Genomic DNA, 17360 nt, shown 5'->3' on the forward strand with positions numbered 1-17360 from the left:
TGTTGAAGTAGATTCCCTCTATGATCACGTTCTGGAGAGTTTTTATCATAAATGGGTGTTGAATTTTGTCAAAAGCTTTTTCTGCATCTACTGAGATGATCATATGGTTTTTAATCTTCAGTTTGTTAATATGGTGTATCACATTGATTGATTTGCGTATATTGAAGAATCCTTGCATCTCTGGGATAAATTCCACTTGATCATGGTGTATGATCCTTTTAATGTGCTGTTGGATTCTGTTTGCTAGAATTTTGTTGAGGATTTTTGCATCTATGTTCATCAGTGATATTGGTCTGTAATTTTCTTTTTTTGTAGTATCTTTGTCTGGTTTTGGTATCAGGGTGATGGTGGCCTCATAGAATGAGTTTCGGAGTTTTTCTTCCTCTGCAATTTTTTGGAAGAGTTTGAGAAGGATGGCTGTGAGCTCTTCTCTAAACGTTTGATAGAATTCACCTGTGAAGCCTTCTGGTCCTGGACTTTTGTTTGCTGGAAGATTTTTAATCATAGTTTCAATTTCATTACTTGTGATTGGTCTGTTCATATTTTCTATTTCTTCCTGGTTCAGTCTTGGAAGATTATACCTTTCTAAGAATTTGTCCATTTCTTCCAGGTTGTCCATTTTATTGGCATAGAGTTGCTTGTAGTAGTCTCTTAGGATGCTTTGTATTTCTGTGGTGTCTGTTGTAACTTCTCCTTTTTCATTTCTAATTTTATTGATTTGAGTCCTCTCCCTCTTTTTCTGGATGAGTCTGGCTAATGGTTTATCAATTTTGTTTATCTTCTCAAGGAACCGGCTTTTAGTTTTATTGATCTTTGCTATTGTTTTCTTTGTTGCTATTTCATTTATTTCTGCTCTGATCTTTATTTCTTTCCTTCTGCTAACTTTGGGTTTTGTTTGTTCTTCTTTCTCTAGTTCCTTTAGGTGTAAGGTTAGATTGTTTTGAAATTTTTCTTGTTTCTTGAGGTAGGTTTGTATAGCTATAAACTTCCCTCTTAGAACTGCTTTTGCTGCATCCCACAGGTTTTGGATCATCGTGTTTTCAGTGTCATTTGTCTCTATGTATTTTTTGATTTCCTCTTTGATTTCTTCAGTGATCTCTTGGTTATTTAGTAACGTATTGTTTAGCCTCCATGTGTTTGTGTTTTTTACGTTTTTTTCCCTGTAATTGATTTCTAATCTCATAGCATTGTGGTCAGAAAAGATGCTTGATATGATTTCAATTTTCTTAAAGTTACTGAGGCTTGATTTGTAACCCAAGATGTGATCTATCCTGGAGAATGTTCCGTTTGCACTTGAGAAGAAAGTGTAATCTGCTGTTTTTGGATGGAATGTCCTATAAATATCAATTAAATCTATCTGGTCTATTGTGTCATTTAAAGCTTGTGTTTCCTTATTAATTTTCTGTTTGGATGATCTGTCCATTGGTGTAAGTGAGGTGTTAAAGTCCCCCACTATTATTGTGTCACTGTCGATTTCCTCTTTTATAGCTGTTAGCAGTTGCCTTATGTATTGCGGTGCTCCTATGTTGGGTGCATATATATTTATAATTGTTATATCTTCTTCTTGGATTGATCCCTTGATCGTTACATAGTGTCCTTCCTTGTCTCTTGTAACATTCTTTATTTTAACGTCTGTTTTATCTGATATGAGTATTGCTACTCCAGCTTTCTTCTGATTTCCATTTGCATGGAATATCTTTTTCCATCCCCTCACTTTCAGTCTGTATGTGTCCCTAGGTCTAAAGTGGGTCTCTTGTAGACAGCATATATATGGGTCTTGTTTTTGTATCCATTCAGCAAGCCTGTGTCTTTTGGTTGGAGCATTTAATCCATTCACATTTAAGGTAATTATCAATATGTATATTCCTATTACCATTTTCTTAATTTTGGGGGATTTGTTTTTGTAGGTCCTTTTCTTCTCTTGTGTTTCCCAGTTAGAGAAGTTCCTTTAGCATTTGTTGTAGAGCTGGTTTGGTGGTGCTGAATTCTCTTAGCTTTTGCTTGTCTGTAAAGCTTTTGATTTCTCCATCGAATCTGAATGAGATCCTTGCTGGGTGGAGTAATCTTGCTTGAAGGTTCTTCCCTTTCATCACTTTAAGTATATCATGCCACTCCCTTCTGGTTTGTAGAGTTTCTGCTGAGAAATCAGCTGTTAACCTTATGGGAGTTCCCTTGTATGTTATTTGTTGTTTTTCCCTTGCTGCTTTCAATAATTTTTCTTTGTCTTTAATTTTTGCCGATTTGATTACTATGTGTCTCAGCGTGTTTCTCCTTGGGTTTATCCTGTATGGGACTCTCTGCGCTTCCTGGACTTGAGTGGCTATTTCCTTTCCCATGTTAGGGAAGTTTTCAACTATAATCTCTTCAAATATTTTCTGGGGTCCTTTCTCTCTCTCTTCTCCTTCTGGGACCCCTATAATGCGAATGTTGTTGTGTTTAATGTTGTCCCAGAGGTCCCTTAGGCTGTCTTCATTTCTTTTCATTCTTTTTTCTTTATTCTGTTCCACGGCAGTGAATTCCACCATTCTGTCTTCCAGGTCACTTATCCGTTCTTCTGCCTCAGTTATTCTGCTATTGATTCCTTCTACTGTAGTTTTCATTTCAGTTATTGTATTGTTCATCTCTGTTTGTTTGTTCTTTAATTCTTCTAGATCTTTGTTAAACATTTCTTGCATCTTCTCAATCTTTGCCTCCATTCTTTTTCCGAGGTCCTGGATCATCTTCACTATCATTATTCTGAATTCTTTTTCTGGAAGATTGCCTATCTCCATTTCATTTAGTTGTTTTTCTGGGGTTTTATCTTGTTCCTTCATCTGGTACATAGCCCTCTGCCTTTTCATTTTGTCTATCTTTCTCTGAATGTGGTTTTTGTTCCACAGGCTGCAGGGCTGTATTTCTTCTTGCTTCTGCTGTCTGTCCTCTGATGGATGAGGCTATCTAAGAGGCTTATGGAAGTTTCTTGATGGGAGGGACTGATGGAGGGTAGAGCTGGCTGTTGCTCTGGTGGGCAGAGCTCAGTAAAACTTTAATCCACTTGTCTGCTGATGGGTGGGGCTGGGTTCCCTCCCTGTTGGTTGTTTGGCCTGAGGCAACCCAACACTGGAGCCTACCCGGGCTCTTTGGTGGGGCTAATGGTGGACTCTGGGAGGGCTCATGCCAAGGAGTACTTCCCAGAACTTCTGTTGCCAGTGTCCTTGTCCCTTGGTGAGCCACAGCTGCCTCCCGCCTCTGCAGGAGACCCTCCAACACAAGCAGGTAGGTCTGGTTCAGTCTCCTATGGCGTCACTGCTCATTCCCCTGGGTCCCAATGCGCACACTACTTTGCGTGTGCCCTCCAAGGTTTCCCCCAGTCCTGCCGAAGTCCTACAATCAAATCCCGCTAGCCTTCCAAGTCTGATTCCCTAGGAATTCCTCCTCCCGTTGCCAGGCCCCCAGGTTGGGAAACCTGACGTGTCGCTCAGAACCTTCACTCCAGTGGGTGGACTTCTGTGGTATAAGTGTTCTCCAGTCTGTGAGTCACCCACCCAGCAGTTATGGGGTTTGATTTTATTGTGATAGCGCCCCTCCTACCGTCTCACTGTGGCTTCTCCTTTGTCTTTGCATGTGGGGTATCTTTTTTGGTGAGTTACAGTGTTTTCCTGTCGATGATTGTTCAGCAGTTAGTTGTGATTCCGGTATTCTAGAAAGAAGGAGTGAGAGCATGTCCTTCTACTCTGCCATCTTGAACCAATCTTCCCTAAGTTATTCTTATGTATTCATTTCAGCAAAGAAACTTTCCTTGGCCATATCTTATTTAATTAGTTTTACTGGACCTAAATAAACTGCACTTCTTCATATATGGTCCTTACTGTCCATTAGACAATAAGTTCAGTAAGATGAGGGTCTTTGTTTTTCTTGCTCTCTTTGTGTCCACTGTGCTGGAACATATGGACAGTAAATATTTGTTGAATGAATGAATGGATAATTCAGACTCTTTATTACTCCGTTACTATTTCCTCTGTTTGTTTCAGTTAGTGCAACCTGACCTGCTTGTAGTACAACCTAGTGGGAGTGATAGACCAAAAGCCTTTCAAGACCCATGCAGTTTTCTAACCCTGCAGAGCACTTGGTTGGCCATGGTTTCCATTAAGTTTCCACCTACTGCCAGATACTCAAGTACACTTCACTTTTCCTCCTTTCTCTAACTAGCCCTTGCTGCCAGCCTACCTTTAGTATTTGGTTTAAGAACACTGACTACACAGAGACTAATTACCATGCAAGGACCACCTCCGTACTTAGGATGCCCCTTATTTTAAACTGATCAGATGTGACAGATAAGAAATTGGCGGAGGGCAATGGAAATCATGCTAACGATTTTCATAAGCCTGCTGCCTTTGGCCCATCTCCCAACCACACAATTGGTGAACTCAAGGCATATTTTCCTAGTTTCATAAGGGAAAGCAGTAAGCACATTTTTCGAATTTTTAAAATTCTAGATCATGTAAAGTAAAGATCTTATTTTCAGTCATAAACATTTCCACTACTTCTGCTTACTGCAAAGGCAAGCTAGTATGTAGACATGAGACACAGTAAAGAAGCAGTTCCCCTTTCTGCCAGAGAATAAATTTGAGACACTTCTCTGAAAATCAATAACCATGCAGTCTGGGTCTGCTGTCCACCACACAGGAGCAGTGTGATTATCTAATGATGCCAGTGGAAGTTTCTGAAAATCTGAGGTTAAAATTCTACATAAACACTAACATTGTTTCCTGGTTTTATAAATTCAAGGAAAAAAAATTAAGCATTTTCTCCTTATATATCTTTCTCATCTATCTTTAAAGGAAGCATTACATTTTGAAAATCTCCTGTCTTAGATTTTATAGACAGAGATACTCTAGGTAATAATCCTCAACCCTGGTTATTGTTTCAGAACTGTGAAATTTTAAAGAAAATGTTTAATTCATCTTAAATTCATCTCCCCTTTAGGGAGACGTTATCAACAAATGCCAACTGATGGGCAGGAAATCAGTTTTATTTCAACCAGCGGGCCCGTGACGCCAGGTTGTACATTCCACTCTCTGGATGGTTTGGCAACGCCAGCCTGAGCAGGGAGGTAAAGACAGGTGAAGCTGCATTGGAGCCAACAACCTCCTTCAGCGCCATTACAAAGACAGGATTTTATTCACTTCCCTCCAGGCGCTCTCCAACAATGTCACTGCCATCAGCCCCACCAGGGAAAGTGACGGTCGCAGCTTACCTTGCGGAGACTGACACCAGCCCCCAGCATCTTGTCCACAGTTGGCCTTGGCAGAGAGAGGTTGTGATGCAGGAATCCAGAGAAGGTTTCATTGTCTACCAGGAAGTCCCGAAACTTCAAGCCTGCTGGAGAAATAGCGTTTTATTTTCATTTCATAAGTAACTCAAAAAATAAATAAATAAATAAATAAACAAATAAAAAGCACGACGGAGCAAACTATCATAATATTGACTGCCTCGTTTTAAACCGATTGATAACCACAGGCCTCTGGCTTAAGCACACAGAGAAACAAAGTTCAGGGAGCTTCGCCTTAACAGCAGAGACAAGAAAAGACTGCTTTCTGAAGCTGTGGAGTGTGGCACTTCTGTACGTACACACACACACACACACACACACACACACACACACGCAGCTTTTCCTTGCTTTTCAAAGAAAAAAATCAACCCACCTGAGATTTGTGACCCTGACCCCACAGCTCCCGTCTCCCCAGTGCCATCTCAGACAACTAAACTTGGAGATATTTAAAGCCTTTATTCCCACAAGCCTCAGGGCCTGGTTTCCTCTTGATGCACAGCACTGGTTCTCAAACTTGAGCGGGCATTAGAATCACCTGCAGGACTTGTGGAAACAGACTGCTGGTCCCCTACCCCCAGAGTTTCTGATTCATCGGCCTGGGATGTGGCTGGAGAATCTGCATTTCTAACAAGCTGCCAGGCAGTGCTGCTGCGGCTGGTCTGGGGCCCACCCTTTGAGAACCAAGGATGTAGAGCATTATGCATATCAAAGCGCTTTCACAGACTTGGTCTCATTTCAGTTCTAAACGTGGAACACGTGATACAGAGCTCCAACACCCAGGTCTGCCGTGCTTTAAGAAAACACATATGCATACATTTAAAAAAATCAACGCTACCAAATGATTGGATTGCTGCAGGGTGTCACACAGAATCTCTTTAAATAATTAGCCCTTCAGGTACATTTAGAAAAGGTTCCAATCCAGTGCAGTGAAGCAGAAAAAGCACTAGCCAGAAATCCAATTTTAGTCCCCAGAGTTGGAGGCTGTGCCTAGTGGCATCACTTGGGTATTTCATATCTTTCTGAATTTCAGCTTCTTCATCCCAAAACATGAGGTTTCTGGCCAGATGCTTGGCAGGCCCTCCCCTTTACTGAAATGCTCTCATTTTCCCTGCCATATTTCATTTGAGTGTCCACTTCTCCTTCTGCCCCTCCCTCTTAATAACCCAACTTCTTTCAATAAAGAGAAAACCAGCTCGTCATGACCTCATGACCAGGCAGACATCACTGAGAGACTAGCCCACAGGCCCAGGAACGAACCCACCTCTCGGGGGCAAACCTAGCAAACCTAAATCACTTAACTGATGAGAAACAGATGTTTGACCTGAAAATGGGGCTGTGAGGTGAGGCTTAAAGAGGACAGGAATTAATCCCGGGAGCTATGGGGGTGATGTGCAGAGATAAAGTAGAAGGAGGGCTCAAAATCCAACCAGACTCTCATCAGTGCTTCCTGATCCAGACATGTTCTGCTAAAGCAAACTTTAATAATACAGAGTTATAGAAGGGATACACTAAGCATGATTCGCGTCTCTAGAGAAATGATTCTCTGGCTACACCTTATTTGACTAACTCCTAGTTATTCCTCAGGACACGTTCAAGAAGCTGGTCCTGGCCCAGTCAGTACCCCTTCTGAGAACAGGTGCTCCTGCAGGCTGACCCCTGCCTGGTGCTCCCTAACACATATGACGCTGCGTTCTCACCATCGTGTTCGCTTCTATAGCTGCCAAACCTCAGAGCATCTTAGACTCACTTAGGGACATGCTAAAATGCAGTTTCTTGGGCCCAATTCCCAGAGATTCTGAAATAGTGGCTCTAGAGTGGGGCCTAAGAATCTACATTTTAATAAGCATCTCTTGTATTTCTAATGCAGGGGGTCTGGGGACCATCCTTTTAGGAATGCTGCTTTATTTGCATATTCTCTCCACCAGACTATGCCTCTGGGACACAGACTATGTCTTTTATCCTTGTATCCCGGTGTCCAGATCAAGCAGAGAATTACTGATCAGTGAATGATGGCTGGATAATAAATACTAGGAGATGGGATCAGGGCTGGGAAGATTCCGGAAGTATCCGAGCAACATCACAGGAGGTTTCCTTTCAGCTGTACAGGCCCGAGAAGGGCCCAGAGGTATTAGGATGATCCCCAGGCTGCACCCCAACAGTAAGCAGGACTCCTGGTCACTAGAACTATATTCCCAGAGACGCAAAGTGACATCCTGAGTGTCCTAGTAGCCCTAAGGTATCCCTAAGGTAAACGGGAAGAAGGTAGGAAAGCTAGTGGCTTCAACTGAGGTCTGGCATGGAAAGCCTGACACTAACCACTGTGGAACAATGGGGGTCAGAAAACCTGGGCTCTGTATCCGTTTATTTGCCAGATTATTTCACCTAGCTGTGTCTTCACTGCCTCACCTGTAAAGTGAGGGATGAAGAAACCTCTCTGAGCTCCGGACAGAACAGAATATTCACATGAGCTGAGCCTCAGTGACCAGGCGGGTCACACACCCCTCCTGAGAGTGAAAAGCCAGAGCAGCACTCGACACTGGGCTGAGCCAACTCCAGAATAGCCTCCTCCCTCCGGAGCAGGGCTGCTGAAGGTTGGGAGGCGGACCCCGCTGCACTTGCGATGGCTCTAGGTCACGAGCAACACTCTTGAGACCAGGGAGCATGCACAGTGCATTTACAAGACGTTTCTGGTAAGTCATCTGGCTCTGCGGATGAGAACAGCTGGATGTGATCAAACTCCAACTGCCTCTCAGTGAATCCTCCGAATGAGAAAGAAGAACCGAGAGGCTGATTAAACAGTCAACAACCTTTGGCAGTGCACGTGCACGTGGTGGGGAGGCCGCCATGCGGCAAGGCAGCAGGGAGGGCCAAAGATCCCTGGCTACGAAGAACTTGAATTCTGGTCACACGGATACCACACATGTGGATGCAGAGTCACACACCGCCACCACCAAGCTGCAGCCGGTGTGCGCGCAGGAAAGCAGCGTTGTGGGGTGCACTGGTTCTCAACCTTGGCTCCCGGGAGACGTGATCAGAACTTCTGGGGCTGAGACCCAGGCATCAGAATTTTCTAACACTCCCCAGGGTGATTCCAGCCAAGTTTGGGAAACAATAGTGCAGTGAAAAGATCAGGGGTGTGGGACCAGAATAACCTAACTTTGATGCTGGACTCTGCTGTTTATGAACTGTGTGGCTTTGAGAAGTTCACTTTGCCTTCCTGAGCCGAAGATTTCTTACCTAAGAGGTAAGGGTAACAGTACCCACTTTTCGAAGGTATGAGGATTAGAGATATTTACATGTAATGCATGAATAGTGAGCAACGGGCTCATTGTAGGTGCTCAAAAAATGATAATAATTTTGTGATTATTGAGAAGGGTTTATTTCACTCACCTTTACTAGTGTACCACCATGAAGTGTAGAGAAAAGGTAAGGACACAGGCACTGCCCTCAAGGAACTTCCAAGGATGATAAGGGAGATGAAGAGGCAAATCAACAGAGAAAGCAGAAGGGATGAGAGAGCCAGAGGAAGGCAGCTCATGGAAGCATTTGACCCAGATGAGGCTTATTATCTGCAAGTGTTTCAAGGGGGTAGTCAGGCTGAAGCCAAATTCTGGAAAAGGACAGAGAGCCTGAAGTCTCCAGAGGCTGTGTCTGGTGAGGAGAGGGTAAGGAAGGCCTCCCGTGATGGCAGGGACCTTGTAGTCATAGTGCTGTGTACACCAGGTTCTCAATGTTTCTGAATGAATAAATAAATGTACAAGCAGATAAACATAGAGGAGATTCCTCAAAACCTAAGATTTGGGGAGTAGGATGGGAGAAGGAAGAGGACGAGTTACAGTATGAGGCCAGAGTTGGGTGACTTTGTACCTCTGGTCTCAGTTTTCTCCGTTTTGTTGTTGGCAGGAAAATGAGTGGAGAAGCCAAGAATATCGAGAAAGCCTGATGTCTGAAACGGCCCTTCTCCTCTCGGCCTAGCTAACTCCTACCCTTCTTTATGACTTGGGCCATAAGTCATCTCCTCCAGGAAGCCTGCCCTGACGTTCTGCCCTCAAGCTGGGTCAGGTGGCCATCCTCTGTGCCCTAATAGCCTCCTAAGTGTGCTTCCCCCAAGCTGCAGTTGTCTGAGACCACATCTTTTTCCCCAGAAGAACAGAAGTGCCTGAGGGCCAGGACTTTGGAACTCGAAAGCACAGCAGTGCCTGGCACAGAGAAGGCACCCCGGCAATGGTGGATGATGGAGGAATGGACGAACACAAATGAGTGAATCAAGTAATGAACTCAGGTAATCTGCTGCGGGTAGGGAAGGGTGAAACAGGACCTGAGTGTGAAACAAACCAGGTCAAGATAGCGTTAGAGTTTCTCTAAGCCCCCTCAGCTGCGTCAGTCCAGGTCAGGAAGACAGTCAGGTGAGTGGGAGCTGGAAGCAGAGTGTTGGAAGTGTCAATAACAGGATAAATGGGGATGACGGCAGCATCTACGTCACTGCACTGAGCTGGGGGTTAAATGAGAAAATGCACCTGAAGTCCCAGCATAATGCCTGAAACCAAGAAAAGTTCTCAATAAGGACGGCTAATACCATCATCACTTTCAGGAAAGACACCTCATTAGCTTCGTTGCTAGTTTGATCCTAAAGCATATGCTTTCAGAATAGATAAGAACACAGAAGTGACTTTGCCAACTAAGTCAATACTGAATTTATGATCTAAGGTATATGCACGTGTGTGTGTGTATGTGTGTGTTATGTATTTGCCTGGCTGAGCTCCTGAGTCAGACAGAACTATTGAATTCTTTCTGCTGACACTGTCTATAAGGTGAAGAAAAGGTTGAAGCTAACCGATTTGCCTATTCAAAGCTTTAGAAAAGATAAATAAATCTAGCATTTTGCAGAGAATCAATGGAAATGATCGCCTCTACAGGATCACTGCAAGGATGGGCATAGATGGAAGATGACCAGTAAGAAAAACCAGCCATTGGAAACAAGACAGAGAACACAATGGAAGAGACAGTCACTTACTTGGCCATTTAACTTTGCCCACATGAGCTGACATGACCTTGATTTTCTTATCTGTAATGTGTAAGTTGTAGAAGATGATCTCAGAGGTCTTCTTAAAGTTGGTACTGAAAGGTACACTTGGGGTAAAACTAAATCAGCACTGGACATGGCATCAGAAAATCTGAATTCAGGTCCCAGTTCAGCTGTTTCCTCACTGTGTAATCATGAACCTCACTTTTCTGAATCTCTCTGGGCCTCAGTTTCCTTAGATGTAAGAAGGGTTAATAATATTCACAGCTTGTTGTGAACACCAAGATCAAGAAAGTGAAAGTACTCTTCTGGAGGGAAAGGGCCTCAAGAGTTTACAAGGGTAACTGAGAGGATATAAATGCTGTCACAGAATATGGTCATCAGGGAGCTCAACAGGTCACTAAACTAAACATGAGTCCCTGCTGCCTGCAGAGAAGACCAAAAGTCCAGCAAAAGGCGCCTAGAGCTTTCCGGCTGCCATCTCTCTGATATGGACCAAAATACTTGAGGAGCCAGCGGCAGCCTGTCCTTTTCCAGAGAGCTTTGCTTTGGGTGCAGGGAGGCAGGGCAAAGGAGAAAAAAAAAAAAAAAACAATTCAGGAGCTTGGAGTCTAAAGAACAGAACAAGTGAAGTGTGTGTTTGTGGGCTGAGGACAAACAGGACAGAATCCTCAGTTCCTTGCCAGCCCTCTGGGCCAGGCAGGCTAAGGAAACGCTTCCACAGCAGCAGAGAGAGGGGTGTGGGGGGGGGGGGGCACTGCACCGGGGGGTACCTTCATGGCCACGCAGTGTTCCTTCTGCTTCTTCCCAGCCTGCCTGCGTGCCGCGGAGAAGGAGGGGAGCAGGGAAGAGGGAGGGCAGCAGCCCCGGAAGGCGGAGGAGGGAAGCCCTCAGCAGAGCTGGCGGCGGGGTTACTCTCGGTCAGTGCCCTCCAGTGCCCAGCTCCGGTTTCAAGATCGCTGTAGTCTCTTTTGTTCAACATGAAAAGAAACCACAGGATCAGCTGCTTGAGAAGTGGGTGGAGGAGGCAAATGAAAAAAAAAAAAAAAAGAAGTCGAGAAAGAGATCACATCAGCTTCCCAGGCCCAAATACTCTTCTTAAAAGGACCCCAGGAGGGTCTCCCAGCCCTGACCCTGTCGCAGGGGCAATGGCCTGGAGGGGCCACGGCCAGATTCTCGCTCCTGGCTTGACTCAGCCTAAGCCGGGCCTTCTAGACAAGACTGCGAAACATTTCTCTGCCAGAAAAGGGCTGGGAACAAACATACTCAGGTGTCTTCTGGGGTATTTTTTGTTGTTTTGGTTTGTTTTCCTGATGCTACGGCTCCACTTTCTTCTTCAGGGATAGCTCCCGCCTGCTTCACTGAGACGGCTGGGCCCTCCCCGGGAAAACCAGGGCTTCTCTGGGAAGTTCAGGGCTCTGGAGAAGGGGGTAAGGCAGCATACCCTGGCTGCTCCCTGGGCTGACTCCTTAGGGCCCGTGAGAGGAGGCCGGGAGCCTGGGGTACACACAGCCTCAGGACCTCCCTGCTGGTCATCTGGGCCCAGGGTCCCCTACCCAGGAGAACTTTCTTTCTCTACAGTGAGGGCTTGCTGATGGACACCAAGACACCCCTGAAAGATCCCAGGTTCTGGAGTCTGGCTAACCTGGTTCATATGTCAGTTCCAGAATTTTCCAGTTATGTGGCCTTGGAGAAGTCACTTAGACTCTCTGAACCTGCATTTTTCTATAAATGGAGATCGGCCATACTAGGGGGTGGGCTAAGTAAACACTAACGACACTGAGTGAATACTGACTCACACACACTGCAAGAGAAAATACAAGCTGAAAAATTAAACAAGTTCAAAACAAATGTTGATAAAGTCTTGGATGACATTTATGTGAAGGGTTCCACAGAGAAACCAGAATATTTAGGGTCACGCTTCCTGAACCCTTTGTGGCAAGTCCCGGGGAAGCCAGAGTCTTCTCCTGAGACCAATGGGAGCATCACAGCTTCCGGAACCACATTTTCCTTATTCTACATAGAATGGAACTTGCGTAAGTTCAACAAACTTCTAAATGGCTACTGAACCCAAAACGCTAGAGCTATGGTTCCAAGTAGCAATATTTCTTGGCGCTCCTTGAAGGCAGGAGCCTGTAATAAAAGAGATGCTGTATAAAGACAGGATCCCTGCCCTTGCCTTCCAAGAGAAGGTGGACAGAGGGTCAGGTGAGCAGAGCCGTGAGCCTGCAGCCCACTCTGCCACTCCAGAATCAGTCAACGTTGAAATCGGAGGATGGGAAGAGACATGACACATCTTTCCCAGATCCATCTGCTAAGGCAACAGCATACCTGTGTCTTACTGAGAAGTGGGCAAGGTGGGAGAGGTGGTCAGGAGCCCCTGGAATGAGGACTAACGTCAGCTGATAGGAAGCTGAATGGTAACCAGGCCCCCAAAGAGCCAATGGAGACTGTGGCCCCAGAGGGAGAGGTGACCTGTTCACACAGGCCAGGAGCTCTGCTAATGCAATGCAGGTGGTGGACACAGTCGGGCTGGCTTGGGAAGCCCAGAAGGAAAAGAAAGATAACACTGGGGAGGTAGCATTGGCCCCAGTGAGTTTGGCACTTAAAGAGAAAAGAGGAAGAGGCAAGGAGACATCATTAGACAAAGCAAGAAAACAGCTGGGAGAACACTACATGGAGACCCCTTTGTGAAGGCCAGAAAGGTGGAGAGGTGAGGGAGGGTGCCCAGAAGAGGCAAGGAACAGAGAGAAGGTGAGATCAAAATAAGAGGAAACAGAGTCTAGAAACAGGAAAGACCACATCAAACAGAAAGGGCAGAGAGAAAAAGAGCTGGGAAAAAAGAAGGGAGTTGGAGGCATTCAGTTCTTGCTGACGAGCTGGTCTCTGACTGAAAATGAGACCAGAGGCTCCTAACACAACAAGTTAGGGATTAGAATCAGCATGCAGGGGCCTGAGAAGCCCAGGAACATGGGAAAGGAAGGGAAGATGAATTTATCAATTAGGGGCTGAGAAGGGGTTCTTTCCAGGGTTGGACTAAGGAAGAATTGTTCATATATATAAGGTATAAATTACTTCAGTTTTTCTTACTTTTAAAATTAATAAAACATGTATTAAGGGACATGGTAGTGCTTTGTCGGCAGAGGAAGGGGATTAACATGTACCGAGCATCAGATACATTATATGTATTATTTTCTTTCTTTCTTTCTTTTTTAATACACAGCCATTGTATTTTACTTGGCCGTGCCGTGCGGCATGTGGGATCTTAGTTCCACGACCAGGGATCGAACCCATGACCCCTGCATTGGGTGCCCAGAGTCTTAACCACTGGACTGCCAGGGAAGTCCCTATATTATTTTCTACAATCCTTAAAACAAGCTTATGAGAAAGGTATTATTTTTCCCATTTTTCAAATGTGGAAACAGACCCAGAGATGTTAATATCCTGCTCAAGGTCACAGAGCAAGCAAGTGGTACATCTGAACCCAATCAGCTCTGGCTTACAAAGTTTTGGCTCTTTTCGCTATACAGGAATTAAATGAATCATTTTATTCTTTTAAAATGCTTCATAATGATTTTGACATCAAAAGCTGGTGATACCACGCATGCATCCTGGTACTGGAAGAAGGCGAAGTGGCAGCATGGGATGGTGCAAAGATGCTGAGCCTTGAGGTCAGACAGACCCTGATTAAATTCACAGCCTTACTCTGTGACCTTGGGCAAAAGATGTAACCCTGTGAGCCTCAGTTTCCTCATCAATAAAATGGGGGTGATAACACCAAGCTGGTGCTGCTGTAAGACTTGAATGTCACAACATATTTAAATGTAAAATGGCATCACAACCTGGTACAGCTTAGTCTGTTGGACACAGTGTCACTCTAAGATTGCCTTTCTGTGCCTCAACGCAACAGCGATGAGAGGGCTAGAAATGCGAAGATTTTAAGGAGAAACAAACTGGACTTCCAAACTGCTCTTTGCCACCCACAAGGTAAATAAATCTCACACTGGAAAAGCACGAGACATGAAACACTGCTGTTGAGGTTAACAACCCAAACTCTTTAAAGGCAGCCTGATATTATGTGGCACATGCTTTCCTGGAATCAAGTACAACTGTGTTTTCTATTCTTGTCTGGGTAAAGCTGACCTTTGATTTGCTTTAGTTCAAGCAATACTTCAACACAGCAGTGCAGCACTGAATCCCCCTGATGGCAGACCAAGCTGGGGTCAAGCCCTACCCTGGATGGAAACCAACAGCCTAGGCTTTGAGACGCTGCCTGGTTTTGACAGGTCTGGGAAACTTTCAAACTATGAAACTCTAAGGCTTCAAATTAGAACTTTTGATAAGTGCATACGGACATGAATTGCAATCATCCAAAGATTTCAAGGAATTTCCAGTTTGATGACATAATGTTGACACAGAGGTCAACTGATCTCCCAAGATGACCCACAGGGGCCCCACAAGGACAGAAAACAAAGTTCGAGGCTGCAGCCTCAACTTCAGCAGCTGCCCAAATGGAAGGAAGGGGTTTAGGCAGGGAAGAAGTGGCTGTGAGTCACAGGATGTTCTTTGTACACGGGCTTTGGGGAACGTTCCGCCCATGTCTGTTACCACGAAGCCGGGAAATAGAGGAAGCCTGGCATTTCCCTCGGAAGCCCCCTTGTCTCTGCTCTGATCCCAATCCATCCATGCCCAGTATCTTGTGACCTGGGAACTTTTCTGGCTACCCTGGGCTGCTCTCTTGAGGCTGTAATAACATGCTAGCAGAGCATGGAAGTCTGAAGTTCTAGTCCTATTCCTCCCCTTTGCCAGCTGTGCTTCCTTAGGCAAGTTACTTAGCCTCTCTGAACTGCAGCTCCTTCGTGTTTATAAAAAGGAACAAAATTCCCTACCTCACATGATGGTCCTGCAATGAAGTAAAGTCTAAGCCTGGTGCTCCTGATGTGCCAGATACTGTACTAAATGCTTTATGCTTATCTCATGATTCCCCACAACAGCCCTAAGAGAGGAATGTTATCCCCGTCTTGAGGAAACTGACACACAAAGATGCTCCAGAATTATCCAAGGTCACACAGCCGGTAAGCAGCAGAGCCAAGAGCTGAACCAAGGCCGTCTGGCTGCCAGGTATGCCGAGTCTCTTAATAATAAGCTGTGCTGCCCCAGTGGGTGTTTGCAGGATGCTAACGTTACAACCCTTTCCCTCAACTCCCTGCCAGAGCCAGTCACCAAAGCCTGACCTGCCCTCAGGGGATCAGCTCTTTCTGACTTTGAAAGATCAAAGCAGATTCAAAGGTCCATGCAGTGAGTTCTCAGTATTACCAGTAAACCCAACAGCCAGGAAGTTATGATCCATTTCCCTAAGTAAAGTCCAGCATAACCCTCAGGACTTATTTCATAAAAGTCTTGGTCAGAGCCACATCAAAAAGGTCAAACGAGTCAGATTTGTACCATGAATATATAGAAAATGACAACCATTCCACTGACACTCAAAAATGTCACCGAAGGGATGGACACACTCAAGACCCAAGTCAGGGTGTCAGGATGCAGGCGGCGCTGCCCCAGATCTCTCCTCCAGTCCTTCCCCTTCCAACCCGTAACCTCAACGACGTGGGTTGTCTTCAACCACTACATACGATACAAACTCGAGAGGGGCCTGGGCCCATGATGTCACCTAGAGATGAAGGAGAGCTGTAGTCTGGATTCCAGGATCTGGGGAAGGAGCAAGGCACTGGGGCAGAGTGGATGTTTGAGCTGGAATGTCCAGCAGGAAGCAGGCTAATGAGCCCATTAGGTATCGCTAAACAACACGTTTCAGTAGCTCTACAGGAAACAAACAGTAAGAAAGCAAAGGGATACCTCCTTCCCTAGCCCAGTCCTGATCTGAGCAGCACCGGCCCCCACTGGGAAGGCCTTAGCTCCGGCCAGCCTGCTGGTCACCCCACTGGAAAATGCCAGATTCCCCAAAGAGGATGCAGTGGGCTGGAGTGGTGAGCAAACCTGGAGGGCCGGGTGGACGAGGAGGCCGAGCAAGTAGGCGGTCCTTCCTGTCCCCCCAAGCCTCTGGCAGGGGCAGATGCAGCTGTGTGAGGCCTGAGGCTGACACGGTTTGGGGGACTCTCTTTAAGAAAAAGAATATTTTTTTTAACATCCTACTTTGGCAATTTTTTGATTGCTGAGATCCCTACCAGCGCCTTGGAAGGGGGCTGTGAAAGTGAAACTTCTTTAGCTTCTCAGTAAATCCACTTCAAGCCTCTGGGTTCATGGCAGCCCTTCCAGTAAAGTTCTGGAAGGTAAACCTTGTAGATGAAAGAAAGCCAAGGCTGTGCTGAAGAACTTTTGTCATTATTAGTAATTGAGACCCCTGGTGACTTGGGTTCACACAGTGGATCAACTTGAAAATGACATGTGCTGGGATTTTATACTTTTCAAGGTGCTTTCATTTGACCCTCAGAATACACTGTGAAGGAGAAAGGGCAGGTGTTATCTCTCACCTTCATTCCACAGAGATTCACTGGTTGCTTACCTGATTGTACTGCTATCATGCTGACGCTTATGACAGAGCCACAAGCAAGGCCCAGCCCTGCCCTCCAGGAGCTACAGGCAGGGGATGGCCCACATCACCAGTCAGTCCCAGGTGATCCCCCACCCAAGTACCGACCAAGTTTCCAAGATGAAACATGTTCAGGTTGTTTTGCCAAAGTCCCAATTTCGAGGCAAGGAAAGCTGAGGCCCAGAGAGGATGAACAAATTGGCAAAGCCAAAAGGCAGCCAGGAGCAGACGGGGAGGTAAACTAACTCAGATTAATTGCATGTCAACTATGTGCTGTGACCTCACTATCAGTCATCTACAATGTCATCTGATTTAATGCTCAACAACCTGCAGAGCAGCTAATCTCCACTTTTCAGGTAAACTGAGGGTCAGAAAGAATCAAAACATGCCCAAGGTTCACACTTAATGAGGGACAGAGCCTGAACTTGTTCTCAAAGGAATCTTCTTGTGAGGGGGGAGCAAAGTCAGCAAAGACCTAT

General features: G+C 45.5%; 1 protein-coding gene across 11 annotated transcripts in view; it reads right to left on the minus strand.

Moving 5' to 3' along the window:
- Nucleotides 1-17360, minus strand: part of ABCA1 (ATP binding cassette subfamily A member 1) — a 177282-nt gene that overhangs the window by 78767 nt on the left and 81155 nt on the right. For 5 of the 11 annotated variants that reach the window (XM_082403724.1, XM_082403720.1, XM_082403723.1 and 2 more), the window contains one exon: nucleotides 5237-5361. In XM_082403724.1, coding sequence (XP_082259850.1) covers nucleotides 5237-5361 — 125 coding nt within the window. Of the gene's footprint in view, nucleotides 1-3570; nucleotides 3680-5236; nucleotides 5362-5684; nucleotides 7885-17360 lie in introns of those variants that run through there. The other 6 variants (XM_082403726.1, XM_082403721.1, XM_082403729.1 and 3 more) reach the window with 5 other exon arrangements.

This window comes from Balaenoptera borealis, assembly GCF_965194805.1.
Source record: "Balaenoptera borealis genome assembly, chromosome: 8".
Classification (NCBI taxonomy): Eukaryota; Metazoa; Chordata; class Mammalia; order Artiodactyla; family Balaenopteridae; genus Balaenoptera; species Balaenoptera borealis.